The sequence below is a fragment of the Lutra lutra genome, chromosome 15, assembly GCF_902655055.1.
Source record: "Lutra lutra chromosome 15, mLutLut1.2, whole genome shotgun sequence".
Lineage (NCBI taxonomy): Eukaryota > Metazoa > Chordata > Mammalia > Carnivora > Mustelidae > Lutra > Lutra lutra.
Window position 1 is genome coordinate 40,174,940 of NC_062292.1, and position 21,200 is coordinate 40,196,139.

The 21,200-nt window shown below is 36.5% G+C and overlaps 1 protein-coding gene across 1 annotated transcript in view; it reads right to left on the bottom strand.

Moving 5' to 3' along the window:
* Window positions 1-21,200, bottom strand: part of KIF14 (kinesin family member 14) — a 53,572-nt gene that overhangs the window by 28,054 nt on the left and 4,318 nt on the right. Inside the window, 18 exon segments of the mRNA XM_047705372.1 lie at window positions 56-208; window positions 709-856; window positions 3,342-3,502; window positions 4,436-4,538; window positions 6,753-6,937; window positions 9,390-9,453; window positions 9,718-9,865; window positions 10,962-11,134; window positions 12,555-12,670; window positions 13,150-13,266; window positions 14,194-14,301; window positions 14,742-14,772; window positions 15,587-15,639; window positions 17,109-17,129; window positions 17,131-17,208; window positions 18,866-18,953; window positions 19,587-19,624; window positions 19,626-19,842. Coding sequence (XP_047561328.1) covers window positions 56-208; window positions 709-856; window positions 3,342-3,502; window positions 4,436-4,538; window positions 6,753-6,937; window positions 9,390-9,453; window positions 9,718-9,865; window positions 10,962-11,134; window positions 12,555-12,670; window positions 13,150-13,266; window positions 14,194-14,301; window positions 14,742-14,772; window positions 15,587-15,639; window positions 17,109-17,129; window positions 17,131-17,208; window positions 18,866-18,953; window positions 19,587-19,624; window positions 19,626-19,842 — 2,002 coding nt within the window.

Here is a 21,200-nt window from a genome sequence, read left to right on the forward strand (position 1 = left end):
AAAAAATTCCAGCTGTTGCCCAAAACAGAGCCAACTACTTACAAAATGAAATTACCTGTTTTGCAGCCAAAGTCTCCATTTCTAATCGCTTTTTGTTGACATAGATTTCCTGCTCAAGTTGCTGTTTTGCCTTTTCTAATTCCTCAATTTTGTCATTAGCCTTTTGGTTATTTATTTCCTGCATTTTCTTCCTTTGAGCCTCTTCCTTCTTTAAAGAACAATAAAAAAAAGTAATGGCAAAAACATAATATTTTTTCAAAAACAATATAAAGAAATGTACAAGAGTCCATTTCTTTAATCAATGTATAAGAAATTGACTCATCAATAGAAAAGTTGCCCTGTTTTTCTATCTCATTCAGCTTGATTAATCTAACTTAAAATAAGTATCACCAGTCAAACCTTCTAGAGCACTCTCCTCTAAAATGGGTTGTGGGAATGCAAGATGACCAAGAAACCAGAGAGAGAGCCATGGGCTCAAGTAGGTAGAAGACAGAAGCTTCTCTATTTTTCTTCTTCTTCCAACAGCTATTTGTCTACTACTAACTTGCTTCCTGAAGTAAAATTAAAGAAGGCTGAGACTCACTTGGCTTTGACACTCTAGTCTTTGATATTCCCTCAGTTTCCTTCTAGGGATATGCTCAATTTTATAGGCAATATATCACTTAGGGCGCACAAGCAGAGAAAGAAAAAACCAGTTCTGCCTTTTACCAGTTCTGCTTCCAATGCTTTTATTTTGCTTTCGTATGCAGCTTTTTGAGAAGAAAGCTCTTGTTGAGCCATTTTTTTTGCAATCTGGATTCCTTGCATCATTTCTTCCTTTGCTTTCAATTGTGCCTCTTTTATTTCTGCTTCAAGTCTACAAAGTAGCAAAACAGTCACAGGACACATAGTCAAGAATCCTTTATATACCATAGTGTTCTTAATCATATTAAAATGTTTTCTTTAAACAAAAATTTCAAACTCATCATTTAAATTTCTGACACTCTGTCAACAGTGTTCTTAAATTTTTATTGCTTTCAGAATGCCTTATGCAAAACAATATAAAAGGATGAAAATTTGTTTATTTCTTAGTTACCATAGCATTTAAGTAAATATATTTTTCTAATCTTTTTTTTTTTTTTTTAAGATTTTATCCATCTGAGATAGAGTGAGAGAAAGAGCACAAGCATGGCAGAAGGGCAGAGAGAGAGAGGGAGAAGCAGGTTTCCTGAGGAGCAGGGAGCCCAACGAGGGGCTTGATCCCAGGACCCAGAGACCATGAACTGAGCCAAAGGCAGACACTTAACCTAATGAGTCACCCAGGTGTCCCTGTATTTTCTAATCTTAAAGAAAATAAGTTATATAAAAATATAAAAATATGATGTCATAGTGAACGTTGTAGTAAACATTATAGTTGACATTAGTAAACATATAGTTGACATTGTAGTAAACAATATAGTTGACATTATAGAAAACACAAAATAAAGGTTTGTTTTGTTTTGTTTTGTTTTTGAGAGAGAGCGAGAGAGCACACGCATGCATGCGCACAGTGCAGTAGGGGCTGAGGGAGAGAGTGAGAGAAAATGTCAAGTGGACTCCAACTGAGCCAGAGCTCGACACGGGGCTCAGTCTCATAACCCTGAGGTCATAACCTGAGCTAAAATCAAGAGTTGGATGCTTAACCAATTAAGCCACCCAGATGCCCCCAAATAAGGGTATTTTATGATTAACAATAATTAGAGCAAAAATTATATTTCATATATCAATAACTTTTAATTCACGTTTAGGTCACAGGTTAGGGAAAACATTGAACTAACTCTAAAAATGTTATGAGAGCTATTTTATTAAATAGGTTGTATATTTTCAACCATCTATAAAAATTTGACATTTGGTAAGTTAAAACATTAAATTAGCTTTGTCATCTTTCAATATACAAGGGAAAAGCATCAAGGAGTATAAAAAACTGAAAGCTTCTTTCTTCTCAATAAAATCAATGCTCTAGAGGCACCTGAGTGGCTCAGTCAGTTAAGCATCGCTTTGGCTCAGGTCATGATCCCAGGGTCCTGGGATGGAGCCCCAAGCCAGGCTCCCTGCTCAGTGGGGGGCCTGCTTCTCCATCTTGCTTGTTTTCTCTCTTGCTGTCTCTGTCTCTTTCTCTCAAATAAATAAATAAAATCTTAAAAAAAAAAAATCAATGCTTTAGCAACTACATTGTATAGAAATTTCCATTCTCAATTTCACTGAAAAAAGAACTATCAAAAGAAGGAAGGCTAATGGTAACCAGGGCCTGGGGGATAGGACAACAAGAAGAGGGATTATGGGGAGTCAGAGCTGAATGGCAACAGAGTTTCAGTTTGGGAAGATAAAAAAGTTCCGGAGATGAATAGTTTGATGGTTGTACACACTGTCAATATACTTAATATCCTTGAGATGTATATTTAAAATGGTTAAAATAGTGAATTTTATGTTACATATATTGTACCACAATTTTTTAAAAAAGCACCAGAAGCAAGTTCAGAATTTTTAAAAGATAAAATAGGATTAGCCCAGTCCATACTAGTCATTCTGATTCCTCATCCCTTCATCCTCTTTGGTTGTCAAGTGTGGTTGATTCTTTCTCTGTAATACTCTCTCCCACCCAACCACGCTGTACTTCTACTTCAACAATCTCTGAACGGCATTTGCAAGCTATACTTGCTCCGCCTCTCTTCTGTTCTCCGGACTTGGGTCATGGTGAGCTCTAAAACTGCGATTCTGTCAGGTCTCTCTCTTGACTGACTAAAACTTTTAATGATTCTGTATCCTTTAAGATAAAGTCCTAATTCTTTACATATACTTTACCAATTAATTGGTAAAGGATATTACTTAAATCAGAAATCCTACAATATTGCATGAGCTAAAAATGGGGCAAAGAAAACAAAAAGTTTACACACTCCTGTTCTTCTGGCTAACTGCTAACAGCTTCTTGGGACTCCATTCCAGGGGATGTCTTCTTGTCCCTTAGAAAACTTTGCTGATTCCTGGTTGGGCCTACGAGTCACCCCTCACTCTATAAACCGCACATAGTGCAGGACTCTGTCATGGTACTCTGGTACAACTACGTGTCAGCCCCACGAGATGATAAATTCCTCCAGTATAGTAGCTAAATTTCAGTTATTCTTTGTATTTCTAGTATAGTGACAGATACATAATATCTGCTCAATTAATGTCTGCTGAATGAATGAATGTACCAAGAGAAAAGATCATGTCACTAGACACTAGCACCCAAAGAATTAACTGGCGGAGACTAGCACAATATGATGAACTCTTTCTTGTAGACCTCTCTCATATTCTTACTATTTCACATCAACAAGAATACTTACTGTGATCTCTGTGCAATGAGCAACTCATTTTTTGCAAATTCAAAGTCTTTTGGACCCTCGTTTATAAGAGTATCTCTACCGGATGGTCTTTTTCCTTTCTGGACTTCTACTGGATGATTAAATCTAAAATAATGATCTCCACCAAGAATCACCCGATCACCCTAAAGCACACAAAAAATGTACTACTTGAGGTGAGTCTGAATCAAAAACTTACACGGGACAAATAATTAAGCTCAGCAATTCAATACAGTCTAATATTAGTAATAATAAACATTAAAAATCATAGCAACTAACATTTATTAAATATTTTCTATATGCCACTGTTTTAAACACTTTATATATACGTGATCTCATTTATATCTCACAACAACCCAGTGAGATAAGACTATTATCTAGATTTTAGGAATGAGGAAGTTTAAGAGCACAGAGCTTAATAATAAAAAAAGGCATTCACTGAGCTTACAATTTGCAGACATTGCGTTAAGAACTATAGACAGATTATTTCATTTAATCCTCCCCTGCCCCTGAAAATAGGATATGTATGAAGTGACCAACAGTCTTGGTTTGCCTGCAACAGACTCATTTTTGCCTGCTCTCCCAATGTAATATTTTTAAAAGTTTTATTTATTTAAGTAATCTCTACACCCAGCATGGGGCTCAAACTCAAGACAAGATCAAGAGTTTCATGCTTTTCCAACTGAGCCAGCCAGGTGCCCTTCTCCCAATATAATTATTACAAATGCTCTCAACAGTATCCTGACTTCAGTGAAATACAATCACCCTAATTAAATAACTTTTTTCAAAAGTCACATAGCAAATAACTGGGGCTTACTTCCAAGGCTCAGCTCTTTACTGGACATGTAATGGTGCTGTCAGTGGTCAGTTCTTCAGGTACTGGTTTATAGTGATTTACCTTTTACCTTTGCATGAATGAAGGTAATTAATGAATTAATAGAAAAGAGAATTTTAGAACTGTAAAGTCTTTAATCTAGTTCACTACCTTATCTTACAGAGGAAAAAACTGAGACTCACACAAATTAAACAACTTGCTCAAAGTCAAACAATTTGTTAGATTTTAGCACTGGCTAACTTACATGATGTAATACTGTGGATTCCAAAATGTGTTTTCCATTTATATATGTCTTTGCTTCTCCAACTGGGATGATACTCACTATTCCATCAAAATTTTTTATAGTACTGTTAAGATAAGAAGTACAAGAAGTACATTGTTATAATTACAGCACAGACAAAAAAGAAAAAGGCAATACAAGATAATCCTGCTGAGATTATTCCTTTGCTGTTAAGATTCATATCAATTTGTGACAAAAATAACTTAAAATTCTTTTATTTTCCTCCAACTACATTTTAAAGTTTTGGCGAAAAAAGCCTGAGCAACTCCAACCATCAGTGGTGGAAAGGATTTTCATTGTATGTATTTTAACTATAACTATTAAAAAAAAAAAATACCAACCTTCTCCTCAAAAATAAAATAAAATGAAATTAATTCAAGGAAAAAACATTAGAATATTGACAATGGTTACCTATGAATGAAACACTTTTAAGTGTTTTATTTTTTAATTTCTGGTTTTATGCATGAGTTTTAAAGATGAAGAGAAAAACAAACATTTTCCTCTCATGAAAAGTAGGGTAATACAGAAGAAGGAAAAGCATGGAGATAAAAACACACTCCTTAGTCTCTAATTAGCTAGACCCTGACACCATGAAAATCAGCTATAAATGCTACACATTCCTTAAAGTCTTTTTATTTCAAAAACAGGAAAGGCAGGGGCGCCTGGGTGTCTTAGTGGGTTAAAGCCTCTGCCTTCGGCTCAGGTTGTGATCCCAGGGTCCTGGGATCGAGCCCCGAATCAGGCTCTCTGCTCAGCAGGGAGCCTGCTTCCTCCTCTCTCGGCCTGCTTCTGATCTCTGTCAAATAAAAAAATAAAATCTTAAAAAAAAAAAAAAAAGAATAGGAAAGACACTCCAAAGTCCAATTCATCTTTAGATTAACTTAACAGAGAGAGAAAAAGCTACAGGAAAAGTTGTAGCACCTAGAGAAAACAATCTGGAAAGAATAGCTCACCCCTTGGCAGTATGTCCCTCCCACCAGTCTAGTCTTTTAACCAGGTAAAGGTTTCAACAGGATCTACTTGTTCTGATTCTTTCTCTCTCCTAGGTCTATCAGAACTCCTTGGCGTGGCGTTCTGAAACATCCATGATCTGGCTTCACCACCAACATTCTTTTTTTTTTTTTTTAAAGATTTTATTTATTTGACAGACAGAGATCACAAATAGGCAGAGAGGCGGGCACAGAAAGAGAGAGAGAGAGAGAGGAGGAAACAGGCTCCCTGCTAAGCAGAGAGCCTGATGAGGGGCTCGATCCCAGGACCCTGGGATCATGACCTGAGCCTAAGGCAGAGGCTTAACCCACTGAGCCACCCAGGTGCCCCAATAAATAAAATCTTAAAAAAAAAAAAAAAAAAAAGATACTTCACAGCAGTAAAAATTAAAAAAACATCAAAATGAATGAATCTTGAAAACACAATGTGGAGCCAAAGCAGTTTGTATATACTATCATCCCAATAATATGTATATAATCATTCAATTTATATGAACAAAATTCACATGAAACAAAAAGTTTTTAAATTTGTCAATCCAAACAAAAATCCTGCCATATGAGATGGACAGAAGTTTAATTTCATGCCAGTAATTATAATTCTTTTTTTTTTCTTTCTATTTTTTTATTTTTTCAGCATAACAGTATTCATTATTTTTGCACCACACCCAGTGCTCCATGCAATCTGTGCCCTCCACAATACCCACCACCTAGTGCCCCCAAAGTAATTATAATTCTAAGAAAAGAAATGATCCCTTGGGGCGCCTGGGTGGCTCAGTCGTTAAGCGTCTGCCTTCAGCTCAGGTCATGATCCCGGAGTCCTGGGATCGAGCCCAGAATCAGGCTCCCTGCTCAGTGGGAAACCTGCTTCTCCCTCTCCCACTCCTCTGCTGTGTTCCCTCTCTTGCTGTGTCTCTCTCTGTCAAATAAATAAATAAAATCTTTAAAAAAAATTTTTTTTCTAGAGTATTTGCAAAAAAAGGTGTGACATTTAAAAAAATCAAATCAAATCAAATCAAAATCAAAATAAAAAAAATCATCCCTCAACCAACAAATCACATATACCAAAACAGAAATACCATTACACTATACCTCATATTGATAGTAATTAACCTATCTTCCTTACAAGACACTCAGAATGTCTGTTTTTCCTGGCTACAAGATGCATTTGAAGGATTATACCAAAGAATCAATGAAAATGAATGCCTCATGTGAAGGAAACCATACACATCAAGAGAAGGAAGCCTACTAAAAAAATGAACAGGAGCCTTTTTTTTCCTAGAAGAATAACATACCAATGATCATCAGCAATCAGCACCCCAGATAATTGAATGTCATGGCTTGAGTTTGGTTTATACTTTCCCACTGTTGTCGTTCCTTCTTTTATCATATATAATAGCATCTCCGATAGTTGAGGATCTTCATTGAGATTGACGAGGTTTGGCAAATGGTTGTCCATTTGAAATGTAATTCCTGCTTTCTAGTGGAAGTCAGAAAATAAATTAACATTAACAAAAAGCAGCAAATTACTAAATCCACCTAAAATAAGTGGTCTACGTTAAATATAAAAATTGCTGGATGTGAAGTCTCAGTAAAGGTTTCTTAGAATCTCTATTTCATGGTTCCCCCGTGACTGTTACCATCACACATCTTAGACTTTCAGAGTTATGTGGCCTTTCTTTGACCTTCACCATCCTGAGCCCTCTCATGCATCAATCTGTCACCCTCAAACTGTGCCTTTTCTTACTGACTGATTGTCTTTAGAATGGATCAGTCCCTTTTGTTGCATCTTTGCTATCCTCACCTTAGTTCGGACCCTTATTACCTCATACTTGAACTACTGCAGCAGCTGCCTGATTGCCCTGTCAACAATTTCTCTTGTTTTCAGCTCATCTTACATCCTATGTTAAATCAATTCTCCTGAAAGGGTATTCTCAAAATGTCAACACCCCAGTCAAACATTCTCAATCACTTCCCACTTCCTACAAGATAAAAGTCAAATTACTTAGCCTGAAAATCAATAAACTAACCATAACATATCCTGCCCATTTTATCTCCTTATGACCGCATACAAACTGCCGCTTCAATAAAACTGATCCACACACCTTCTTCTGAGCACACCTTCAACTTTTGTACCTTTACTCTCATACAATTTTCCTTTCCTAGAATGCACTCTTCCTTTTTTCTACCTAACAAAATCTTACCCAGGCTTCAAAGCCAAATTTTCAAAACTCAAATCTCGCCTCTTCTGTGAAGCTGGACTCACCACTCCCAAGGAATATTCTCCCCTTCCTCCTGATTCTTACAGTTCTCTGCCTACCAGTCATTTGAAATATTTTCTTTACGGCCAATACCTTTGCCCTTGACCCATACTCTCCAATCTCTTTTAGAACCTCATTCCATTAAGGAGTTTTGATTCCTATAAAAAAGTCCAAGTGTCTTCCCTCCTTTAAAGAAACAAAACCAAAATGAACAAACAAAACTTCTCCAGGATCTCACAGCCCCTTTCTCTGACTTCTCACTCAAGGTTTTCAGTGTTTACCTATATTGCCCTATCTCCTTAGTCACTCCTCAACCCATTGTCATCTGGCTTCTTTTACCACTACAGTGACTTCATGATTTTACAGTGCAATGCACCCACCTCAGAAACCTGGGCATCATTCTTGACTTTTCCATTTTTTCAGCATACACACACATCCAAAACACACTCTGAGTCTATGAATTGTACCTCCTTTCTATCTTTTGAACCCAACTCTTCCACTAGCCATTCCCACTGCCACCGCCTTACTCGAGCTCTCACCACCTCTTACCTTCACCATGGTAACAGCCTCCTAGATGAATAACCTTCCCAGCCAGCATGAGTCTTTCCTCCCTCAAATCCACCATTACCAGAAGACCCTATTTAAAACAGAAGTCTGCTCAAGTCACTTCCTTTCCATTTAAAACACTTCAGTGGCTCCCTGTCACCTAATTTCAAGTTCCTCACTATGTCATGATCTGAATCTTGGATTACTCTCCAGTCCAATCTCTGTCACCAGCATTAATATACAAGTTCTGAATTCTGTGGACATCCAAGCTATGCTGTCCTTCCATGCTTCTGAACATGGGATTCCTTGCTTAGAAATCTTGACTTTGCGGGGCACCTGGGTGGCTCAGTGGGTTAAGCCTCTGCCTTCCACTCAGGTCATGATCTCAGGATCCTGGGATCGAGCCCCGCATTGGGTTCTCTGCTCAGCAGGAAGCCTGCTTCCCCTTCTCTCTCTGCCTGCTGCTCTGCCTACTTCTGATCTCTCTCTGTCAAATAAATGAGATCTTTAAAAACATAAAAAATTAAAAAAAAAAAAGAAATCTTGACTTTGGTAGCCTAACAAAATCTTGCTTAGTTGTCCTTTTCTCTTTGAAGTCCTCCTTAACAACCACCCTCATCAAAGTTAATTACTCCCTCCTGTCTCCTGCTTCTCTTCCTTTTACATGCTTTTCATTGCCTTAGGTTGAACCGTATGACACTGCCAGTGTTCATTTCTTACCTAAAAAATGGCAATATCATATGGTTCAACCTAGTCAGATCACACTGCCTTTCAGTCATCTATTTACACTGTAAACCTCCCTTTAGATTACATGCTCTTTGAGGGCCAAAACTACATTTTATTCACCTTGGCCTCCCCCTGGCCTGGCACAGAAAAAAACATTTAATATTTGTTGAATCGAAGTGAACAGAATTAGATGGTTTGTTTATATTTTAATTTTCCAACATAGCTATGGGCTCTAAGTATATCAGAGTCTTGATCACAACACTTTCTTATACTATTTCTCTTTATGGTATTGCTTGCCATATAGAGTCAGTATGAAATGAATATTTGAGAAATTCCATTTCCATATTTACTGTCGTTTTCATTTAATTTTCAAATCAGTTTAGAAAGTTGAAATGATACCTGTAACGCCTTTGTTTCTTGGAGTTTTCTTCTTTCAGCTTGTTCAAATTTTTCTTTCCATGCTCTTTCCAAAGACAAACAGAATAATAGAGTTAAAAATATCCAGATGCATAAGATTGAGAATTAAAGATAATAAATAAAGATTAGGAAACCACTTAGGAATATTTAAAATATGATGGTCTGGGGATGGACTCCTCTATTCATACAGAAAGTATGAAAACAGAGCCACAGATCCTTCCTAAAGTCCTCCCTCTCCACCAATCCCAGCACCACCCATCCAATGATTTTAGGTAACACACAGACATCTAAAATATTAACTATATTCCACCTTTGCATTTCTGCTATGTCTCTCTCCTGTTGGTGCAGTTTCATTCTTAAGGATGTTATTTCTTGCCGGCATAGCCTATATCGTTCAGGGTCAATATTTCGACTGTTCCTTTGAGCAGCTTTTAGCTTTTCAATTTCTGCTTTCAATTCTAAATATGTAAAAAGGTGCATGATTAATAACATTTGATATATAATCATTACCACAGTAGGTTTAATCCTCCAATTTTCTTATTTCAAGTTTTAAATATTACTAAATAAGATAGAATATTTACAGAAATCAATTTTATTTTACTTACATTACCTATACATTTCTACTTAGCCTTAATCTGAAAAAGTACTCCCATCTTAATGAATTTCCCCCCTCATAAGTAGTATGGCCATATAATGTATGGTCCAAAGAGGGACACTTTTGAGAAGCACATTGTTAATCACACTAATGCAGGAGACATGAACCAGGATTGTCCCAAGGCAAACCTTATTCATAAAGACATGTTGGATAAAAATCAAAGATTTTTCAAGCTGGAGTTCAGAATACTTATTTTTAATGAAAGTAGCCCTATTTGTGAAAGAGAGGGGAATCCAAAAGGGAGACGATGGACCATGGTAACAGTAAATTCGTTCTTCTCTGGCCTGCTCCTCCGAAGTAACCATTCATTCTCTGCGGCTCAAAAGGGCCAGAGGACAAAGGACTATGAAAAAAATGGTAGCTCCACATAAGCAAAGAGAAAACTGCACAAACCAAGGTTCCATGCAGGTACTCAAGTTCATCCTAAGCAGGTGATTCCCAGGAGATACAGAAAAAGTAGTACTGAGCATAAATGAAGTTAGGCCTATGCTAGAAACTCAAGCCTTTAGATCACTATCCTTTATATCAATGAACTAAGCAAGAGTAGAACTGATAAACAGAATGACAATGGAGGAAAGGTTGTAGGAGGAAAAGTAATAAATCATGGTATTATTCTGCTGCACACATCTATGACTCAGTCTATAAGATTATTTTTCTATGTTCGCTCTTTCCCCTTTACCCACTCCGTATTTTCTTTCTGCTTGTTTTCCCCTTCCTAAGTCTATTTCCCATCGTCTCCACCTCTCTTCCACTATCATTGTAGAATGAGGTCTTGTGTCTATTATAAGTAGGTATGAAAGAAAAATCTTTAATTTTCTTAAATTGCATATTTTCATGACTGAAACAATATTTGAGATTTAGCTGTTATAAAATAATTAAATGTTTAGAGAAATCTTCACCTCTAATTAACTTAGCATTCATATCTTCATTTACTTTGGCAATATTGACTATCATACGGGCTTGGCTGGCATATCTCAGTGTGCTTAAAGTTTCTTCAATGTTGTTGGCAGCGGGACTGACAGTAGCGATCATTGAAGTTTTTGAATTTCCACCCAGACTTTCTTTTAACAGCCTTCAAGGAAAATAAGTCATAATTAGACTTTGTTTCTACAACCTAATAGCAGTACTTATGTAGAAAGAACAAAACAAACTAATAGCATATATAATACAGTATTATACTTTTCACTCATATACCATTCAGGACTTTTATTTGTTTATTTTTAAAGTAACCTCTACACCCAATGTGGGGCTTGAACTCAAGATCCTGAGATCAGGAGTCACATGCTCTATGGACTGAGCCCGCCATGAGCACCACCATTCAGAACTTTTGTGGTATTTGTAGTTATTTTTAGATCTCATGAACATTGTTTTCTCTTATACTTTTTATATTGTTTCATGAAACAGTAACTGGGGCAAAGATTTAAAATACGGTTAACCATCAAATATTTAGTGAGATACCACTTCCCACTCCCCAGACTAGACTGTGAGCTATACTTCAGGAAAGAAAGTATGTGTGTTGGCCATCTCTGTATTTCCAATGCTGCCACAACGTTTAGGAACAAGTGTCCAATAAATTCTGAAAATGATGAATGGGCATATAAACAAAAATGTTGTTTTCTACTATATGCAAAAGCCTTCTTTTAGAGGAAAAAAGATAGTATGAGACTAAATCACTTTTCTTTATTAATGCAGAATGAATTTCACTATCCTTAGTTTCCAAAAGGCACCAAAAAAAAAAAAAAAATCAGATTTCCCTTAAGTATTTTCTTAAATGTTGTCACTACATTCCTATAAACCAATTATAAAGACATACAGCAGTCTGAGGGCCTGGGTGGCTCAGCCGGTTAACCATCGACTCTTGATTTGGTTCTGGTCATGATCTCAGGGTCCTGAGATCAAGCCCTGCATCGGGGCTGTCAAGTAGAGAGGCAGCCCTTATCGGTATATATCAATGCTCATCACAATTGGATATTAAATCTATGCAGATGTAATTTGAATGTAATATATCTCATTAACGAAAACATACTCATTAACAAAATGTTTATTGAACACTTAAATGCTAGTCAGTAGGTGCCACACAAAACGGTTTCACTTTGTACACACAGCAATGTGTTTGGTGGTATCATATATGCTCAAACATGAAGCCTAAAAACAGTGAGGGTAGTACCAGCTGCTATACTAATACGGCACATACTACGTGTTAAGAGTTTTATAGTAATTATTTAATCTTCACTATAACCTTACAAGGGAGGTATTGTTATTATACTCATTTTACAGGTGGAGAAACAGACTAGAACATTCAATGATTTGCCTGAAGTTGCAGAGCTTATAGGATGCAGAACCAAGATTCAATCTGCATAGTCTGGTCTTGGGAGTCACACGGCCAACCACTTCTTCTTGGTCCCAAGGCTACATGAAGTCAGTCTATCATTCTTTTCCCCAGAGTGTTCACTATGTTTTATACAATTCTTTGTACTTCCAAAGATACTTGCCATGTAAGAACAGATTCACGATAAGGAATAAAAACTCTCTTTCGGTTTGCTTGTTCAGAAAGAGCAGATATGACCTTTCCCAGCACGAGCAAAGACTTATTAATACTCCCGCCTTCCTGTGTACGAGAAAAAACATCTAATTTAAAATAACTGCTCAGGAATCCATTCATTTCACAAAATACATTCCTTCCCTCATATAATTACCAAGTCAATATTTTCTTCCATAAACTACCAACTTCCTTACAACTCAAAATTTACTAATTTTCTTTGAAAAGCAAACACGACCACAAAAGTAAAGATCTCTCTTTAAACCACAGCAGTGTTGTCTATAAAGAGGCAGATAGACAATTTTTGTTTTTGTTTGTTGTTACTAAGTATATTTAGTTTGCAAACTCCTACAAATAATGCCCTGGGGAATTAAAAGTTAATTAGGTTTCATTAAAATGAGAAAAGCCTCTTATATATTTTTTAAAGATTGTATTTATTTGAGTAATCTCTACACCCAGCATCAGTTTGAGCTCACAACCTCGAGAACAAGAGTCACATGCTCCACTGACTGAGCCAGCCGGGTGCCCCAGAAAAGCCTCATATTTACCTTCAGTCGATCTCCACTAGTTTGAGCTGTGGAGCACCGCTCGCTGCCCGCCAGATCTATCAGGTTTATCCGACTCGTTATTCTGTGATCATGTTCTTCCCCTTCCACAGATTCCGTCTGTAGCAAAAAGACATTAAAATAATAGGTCATAAGTTCTTCCATGACTTGCTCTCAATGTAAGTCTTGGAATGGAAGGTTAGACAAGATTACAAACCACTCATTTATTTTTGAAACTGTCCTCTCACAAAAGTGTGATCATTAATAACTTATAATAAACATTCAAGAATACATGGAGCAATGCTTGCATTATGCCAGAATAAATGACTTTAAAGGGATAAAAACTCACAACTACCCAATAATATTGACAAAACAACCATAAATAGAGCAAAAGCTTGATGTACAAAGGTGTTATTTATCACAGCATGAAAGAAGCAAGGTGTTTATTTATTTATTTAAGTAATCTCTCCACCCAACCCGGGGCTTGAACTCATGACCCCAAGATCAAGAATCACATGCTCTTCTGACTGAGCCAGCCAGGCATCCCAAAGAGGCAAAGCACTTAAAGCAACATAAATGTCCAACCGCAGAGAAACTGGAATTGTTCATGGAATATTATACAGCTATGAAAAATGATAGTTGATAAAGAATTTTAATGGCATAAAATTATTGAAGATTTTGTAAATTTGTTTAAGAGTGATTATAAAACAACTAAAATATTATATATTAAAATATTGAGAGGGGCTTTATTTGAATAGTGGAACCTATGGCTGAATTTTTAAAAATCTCTTTCTGATACGTTTTTCCAAATACTGTACAAATACCATGTATTATAAACATATTATTATACATTAATATTCTTATCATATTAATATCAATGATATCATAAATTAATAATCATACATTATTGATTTTTCAAACAGTAAAATAAAAATACTGCCATCTATACAAAAGTCATTCTGTTATTGTGTATACTAAAATTATATATTGATATTACCATACTCTTACTTTTGATTTAAAGAATAAAAAAATCAATAAAAAGAATACCTTGGTCTGGGTCATTACCAAGGTGAAAACCGAATGCGATCGGGAGCTTTTATCATTCATACCAGTAGCAGCAGTTGCCCTTTGTTTATTTCCCAATTCTAGCCAACTCTTACAAGAAAGAAGAGAGGGAGGTCAGAACAGCAAACTAAAATTTATTGGAACAAATTAAGAAACAACAAAATTAAGTAAGTGCATTTGGCAACATATACACACTTTATAAACTGTTTATAAAATGAAATTAATAAATGTTTGTAATTTAATAATTTGTATTCCCATTTTCAACTCTGCCTCCATCACAGATACTTGAATCAGGAAATTACACCTTTAAAAGACTATTTCAATAATGTTAAGCTGCTATGATAGTCAATTTTTATTTTTACTTCAGAAGAGTAATTCCTCTGATTGAAGTTTAACAAACAAAATCAGCTCATAATGAATTAACAAGATTTACTTATGCAAGTAGCAGTTAAGGAGAAATATTCTTATGAATATTTATGATTATGATCTTTCTATGTAGTGGAAAGAAGATAAAATACAATCAATCTTACCTGGATATCAGAGTAAGAACTGACAACATTCCTATTTTTAAAAGGAAAAAGACAAAATTGTTTTTACTGATAATTACCTTCTTATTCTCATAAAATAATAATAATGTTTAAATTACATAATTACTTTCTGAAGACCACAATTGAATAATTCATAGGTATTATTATACTGGCTCTCACACAATCTTTCACTGTCTCCATTCTTAAAGGGTAGCAAATGTTTTAATTTTACCAAAAAGTATGGTTTTTATTAATGAAGCAGTTTAGCTCTTAATATTATAATATTCAAGTCTAAATCATGAGACCAAAACCCATACTTGGCATACGTGGGGGTGGGTATGCTAATATGTATAGGTCACGACATAATCCCAGAATTATTAAATGGAGCTGAATCCATACCTATTCACTTTCCCTTTTCTTTAAGAAAGCATCTGGGGTGTTGAAAGATAAAGTAAATGACTCTTAGCATGTTTCACACTCTCAACACTAAGCTCATCTTAGCACCTTCTCCCCTCTTCAGCTTAAAGTAATAGATAGAAAAAGCAACTAGAAAGGGAAGGCTTAACTTAATGGGGAAAGGGGAAAAAGGGAGAAAAATCAAATATCTCACACACAGTATAACTAACACTCCATGCCAGGTACTTTACAGGTGCTGCAAAAGATATAAACAAACACAAAAACAAGCAGCTAATGCTGTAGTCGGAAAGAGAGGAAAAATTAAAGGAATAATATTAAGGGTGAATGTTAAATAGTTATCCAGCGTTTCAAAGTTGGGAAGGCAAATGAGAACAACATTCGTTCTATTCATTACTTGTCTCCTCCTTGCTTTCACTGAGCCAAACACTTACATTGACAGAGCTTCGACATACGGCCCAGAGACAGGATGCTCCCTTACTCTCAGCTAATAGAAGCAAACATTAGCATTATTAAGGGCATAACAAATATTTCATATAAAACACAATTTTAAATGGTCTTTTCTTGTGTATGTGGAGTTTAAGGCAAAGAGATTTGCCTTTACTTGACCCAGAGATAAATATAAAGGTTCTCACAAACACAAATCTGTAAGGCATTAAGATACTGCTTCAGAATCACAAACTTTTTACAAGATGCCACAGTCCACTGTAGCATCAAATATCTTACTAGTTCTTTATTCTTAAGACCTGCAGTAGCCATTATCTCTACGCTCTTAAATATCTCTTTAAAATAAAATACGTTCAGCAAATTTCAGTTAATTTTTTTCCAGCTTTACATTATGTTTTAAACTTTGTAACCAGAAATTTAAAATACATTTAAGTCAAAGAAGAAAGCCAAGTTTAAGATTCTTTTTTTTTTATTTTTTTTTATTTTTTATTTTATTTTTTTTTTAAAGATTTTATTTATTTATTTGACAGAGAGATCACAAGCAGGCAGAGAGGCAGGCAGAGAGAGAGGAGGAAGCAGGCTCCCTGCTGAGCAGAGAGCCCGATGTGGGGCTCGATCCCAGGACTCTGAGATCATGACCCGAGCCGAAGGCAGCGGCTTAACCCACTGAGCCACCCAGGCGCCCCCAAGTTTAAGATTCTTGATGTTACCAACAGCATAGCCACAATGACTTTGAATGACTTGACTTTGAAAGTCAAGTGACCTCTTTTGATTTTACTTTCTTGCTCTCCAAGGTCCTTTTCAAAATTAAAAATTTTACATTCTTTTAAAGAAAAGACTTTATTTATTTATTTGAGAGAGAGAGCATGCAAGCAAGGTAGGGGGTGAGGTGCAAAGGAAGAGAGAGTCTCCAGCAGACTCTGCTCTGCTGAGCTCAGAGCCCAATGAAGGGCTCAATCCCAAGAGATCCCATGAGATCATGACCTGAATCAAAATCAAGAGTTGGAGGCTTAATCAACTGAGCCATCCAGGTACTCCCCAAATTTTACATTTTGATAGCAGTTTTTTAAAAAAATTATGTATTTGTGGAACTTATTATTTCACAGAAAATATTATGTATAAGATACCAATTTACTAAATAACCCAGTAAGATACATATTCTATAATAACAAAACAATTTTTAAACTTCTACTGCTTTTTGGCTTTAGGGATTTAGTGTTTGATTTAAGTGGTCTAACGAAATCTTGAAACATAGCTTATCTTATATTTTGACACAATATTTGCTTTAAAAGAGGCTAAATTTAATAACGAATTTAATACCCATTAGCAATAATGTTTAGTTTATTTACTATTTATTTACTCATTTAGACTGTAGATCCCAAGCATTTGCTATCATATAATAGCAATTTTAGTAAAAATGCAAGCCAATAGATCATGTTGAGTACTAGCATAACCATACTCATTTATAAAAACAAATTAAAAAACAGATCATAAATTGTGTAATCTTACTGGTTGCTTTCTCTGCCCGTTTTTCTCCTTTACAAACCAGAAGGTCATGAATTTTTTCATTATACACTTCAAAAAAGCTCATTTCAAGGTGGTAGCTGACCTAGTAGGACAAATAGAACACAACATGCAACTTATTTAAAAATCCTTGCATTTTTTGAAAATTATATATCAGATAAGGTTCTAGGATCCAGAATATATAAAGGACTCTTACAACCAATAGCAAAAAGACAAACAACCCAATTTAAAAACAGGCAAAGGACTTAAATTGACATTTCTCCAAAGAAGATAAGCTCTACTTACTAAGATCTCTCAAATGTTCAATCCTACAGTCACTACCTGAATCTAGCCCCTTGTCATGCCTTCCTTACAGTTTACAAGTCCCACAACTGGTCTCTTTGCTTCCAGTTCTACTTCTTTTCAATCCGTTCTCCACACTGCAGCCAGAGCTATCTTTTTTATTTTTTGGAGAGCAAAGGTGATCATTTGATTTCCCTGCTTAAAATCCTTCCATAGCTTTCTAGATTCCTAGATGCAGGGGTCATAAAGTCATTCACAAGCTGAGTTTTGCCTGCCTCTCTGGTTTCATCTCTTATCACCCTCTACTCTCAAATTCCATGCTTAAAGCAAAGTAAACAATTTATAGATTCCCAAAGGCTCCCTACTTTCTTGCTTTCAAAGCTTTGCACATGCTGCTCCCGCTGCCTGGAATGTCCTTCCGCCTCTTCACAAGCTAATAACTGCTCCGTTTCCTTTAAAAATAAGCTCAGTTGTCCCCCATTTAAGAACACGTGGCTTCCTCTAATCTTAAATATTCTCAAAGCACACTGTTCTTACTCTATTATAGTATTTGCTTTTATTTATTTAGCATTAAGTTGATTGTGCTTGGCTATTTACTGACTCATTTCTCCATTATACTCTCTTAAATACAGAAACTGGGTCTTTTAACTACATATTTTCAAATCTTGCATAGCATTTCTCCAATTTCCCTTATCATAAGAATCACTAGGTATAGTGTAGTAAGAAAACTATAAATTCCCAGCTGTAGCCCAGATCAACTAAATCAGAATCTCCTGAAGAGATTTTTGTAGCAAGTGTATACACACACACACACACACACACACACACACATGCACACACACATACAATCACACATGATGAAACACGCAAATGAAAATCTGCCCCTGACACATTCCTGGTAATTCTTATGATGAAGCAAATTTGGGGAAAAGTGATCTAATGGACTGCTCGGCAAACAGCCGATATCCCCTAAATACTGGCTGCATGTACGAATGAATAGGAAAAAAGGGAAGCTAGTACAGATTTTCAGGTGTAGGGCAGTGTAAAGAGCATGATATTTGAAGCTGAATCTGGGTTTAAACTCCAGCTTCACTACTCTCTGCTTCATGTTGTTCTGAAGGTTCTGCCTACTGTCCTTAGTTGAGTCCGTGTACCTGCCTGACCACAAACATGTAACAGTACATAACTGCCGCATTATAAACCACTACACATACATAAAAGTAATAAAGCTGAAAAGCTAGAGAAGACAGAAGAGATGATCCTTTTATCACTGCCCATCGAGGGGAATTCATTCCGAAATTTTGAATCTCCAACTTCCCCTCCATACCACTGTTCCAAAAGAGAATGATTTAGAACTTAAAATTGCATCTTCCATTATTACCTTAGTGGTGATGGCTCTGATTTTAATTTGATTTGACTGTTTCCTAGTCTAACATGAAGGCTTACACAAGAGAACGCACCTCCTGAGTTTGTTTTTTGGCTACTTGAGCAAAAAGGTCTTCACAAAACCTTGGAATTATTCCTGGTTCTTCACTAAGTCCCATCATCCTGGAAAATACATAATAAATGGCAGGGGTGAAGAGGGATAAAACTAATTAGTGGTTTTTTAAAATTCTTCTGGGGAAATGGGTTGGGGAATGAATGGGAGACAAGCTAATTAAACCACATTATAAATATCTAATAACCTAGTCTCTGAAGTCAGATCTTCCTGAGTTCAAATCTTGATCTCACCACTTATAAGCTCTGTGACCTTAAACAAGGTACTTAACCCCAGAAAACCTCAATTTCCTCTTCTATAAAATGGAAATAAATATGAGGTATCTAATTCAGAGAGTTGTGAGAAAGTACAAGCAGAGCCTTTAATATACATATACCATTGATTAGTTGACTACTTTTAATTCTCACAATAATATTTACAAAATAACCTCTCCAGATTTGGGTTTACACAAGACATATGTACAGTAAAATGGGCCAATGACACTCACAAATAGTATCTCCTGCACAAGCTGAAGCTCAGAGTTTACATAACGTGCCCAAGTTTGCAGAACCAGTATATAAAATGGATGAGATTTGAGCCCAGACCTGTGTGGTTTCAAAACTACATTCTTTCTATCAACACTACACTGTTTCTTACCAAAGAGTCTGGCACTTTCAGTAACTGTACTTGGAAATAACACTTACGTATATGATTTTCCGGAGGCCAGTGGACCATAAGCGAAACAGACTGGTATTGTAGCCTTCAAAGGCGCGTTCTAGGAGGGGTACAGCTAGCATCTCATAAACAGTTGTCTGGCTAGCATAGTTGGGATGGCATTCATCAAAAGACCAGAATGCAAGATCATAAATAAAATTATAAACTTGTTTCATGTCAGGATGTTCCACAACTATTTCTTCCCCATTCATGAAGACCACCTGGGATGCCTTTTCAACCTTCTCTCTTTATGAAGAAGCACAAAGAAAAATATTAAGTTACTGTGATTATTTTGAGTATTAATCCATAGAATATAACAAGAACCTCAAAACTAGTTAAACACAACATACCTCCAGAGCAAGATAATTCTTTAGTTTTATGTGGAAAATGTAGACCAGCTAACATAGTAATAGTGGGTTTCCAAATACATACTTCCTACAGCTCCAGGGTCACTCCTTAGAGGGAAAATGGAGTCCCAGATCTGTTGTCTGAAAAATCACCCTACTTTTACAGGATTTTCCATCTTTTCCTTTTTTCTCTTGAGCTCTCCCTTCACCCATCCCACCACTATAATCTATCTATACTCTTCAGTCCAAATCTAGGAACTTTTTAATATATTATAGAGAAGTTTCAGAGATGCAGATCTACATAAAGCTGACGTGAAATGCAAACATAATTTCAACAAACTCAGTTAAGTATAAGTCTCAATCATAAATCTCTTTGGGCTACTGCCTATTGTTACTGTTAATACGAAGCTCCCCCCCCCCTTAGATTATCTCCCTTAAAATCATGGATTTTCAGGGCACCTGGGTGGCTCAGTTGGGTTAAAGCCTCTGCCTTCGGCTCAGGTCATGATCTCAGGGTCCTGGGATCGAGCCCCGCATCAGGCTCTCTGCTCGGCAGGGAGCCTGCTTCCCTTCCTCTCTCTTTGCCTGCCTCTCTGCCTACTTGTGATTTCTGTCTGTCAAATAAATAAATAAAATCTTTTTAAAAAATCATGGATTTTCACGTGCATCCTTCTTCCATTAGACTTAAGTGGAAATCTTTCACTTACTCTGCATCTGCAGAAAAATATTAACAGCCCTTGCCTGGCGCCAGATGTCCCTTTTTGCCCCCAACTCTGCTTTAGATCAGAACTTATCCTGGAATCAACCTGCTTCTTCAATGTGACAAGTGTCCCACCGCGCCTGCTATCAGCCCAGTTTACATGGCTTGTCTGATGAGTCTGGACTCAGGCACTTGGCCCCTTACTAAGTTCTCTTCAGAACTTAGTAGTCATCCATCGTGGGTAGTCCTCTATCGTGGGGTTTACTCCTACCACCTCTGTTCCTTCTGTTGCCTCTCATCCTATCATGAACCTTGAGGCCTGTCTTTGAGGTCTCCCCATTCTCTCCAGCCAACTCACTCTCAGTTTTCTCACTTATCACAAACCCCACATCTTCACTAACAGGCTTTAAAGCAACTTATAGCTTGCTTTTAATCACTGACCCTTTAGGTTCGAACTAGGGGTTCCTTCGCCCACGGCAGGGGTCACCATATCCTGTCCATCTGCTTAGATATATGACAGAGTTAACAACTAACACTGAAGGTTTTTTCAGTCACCC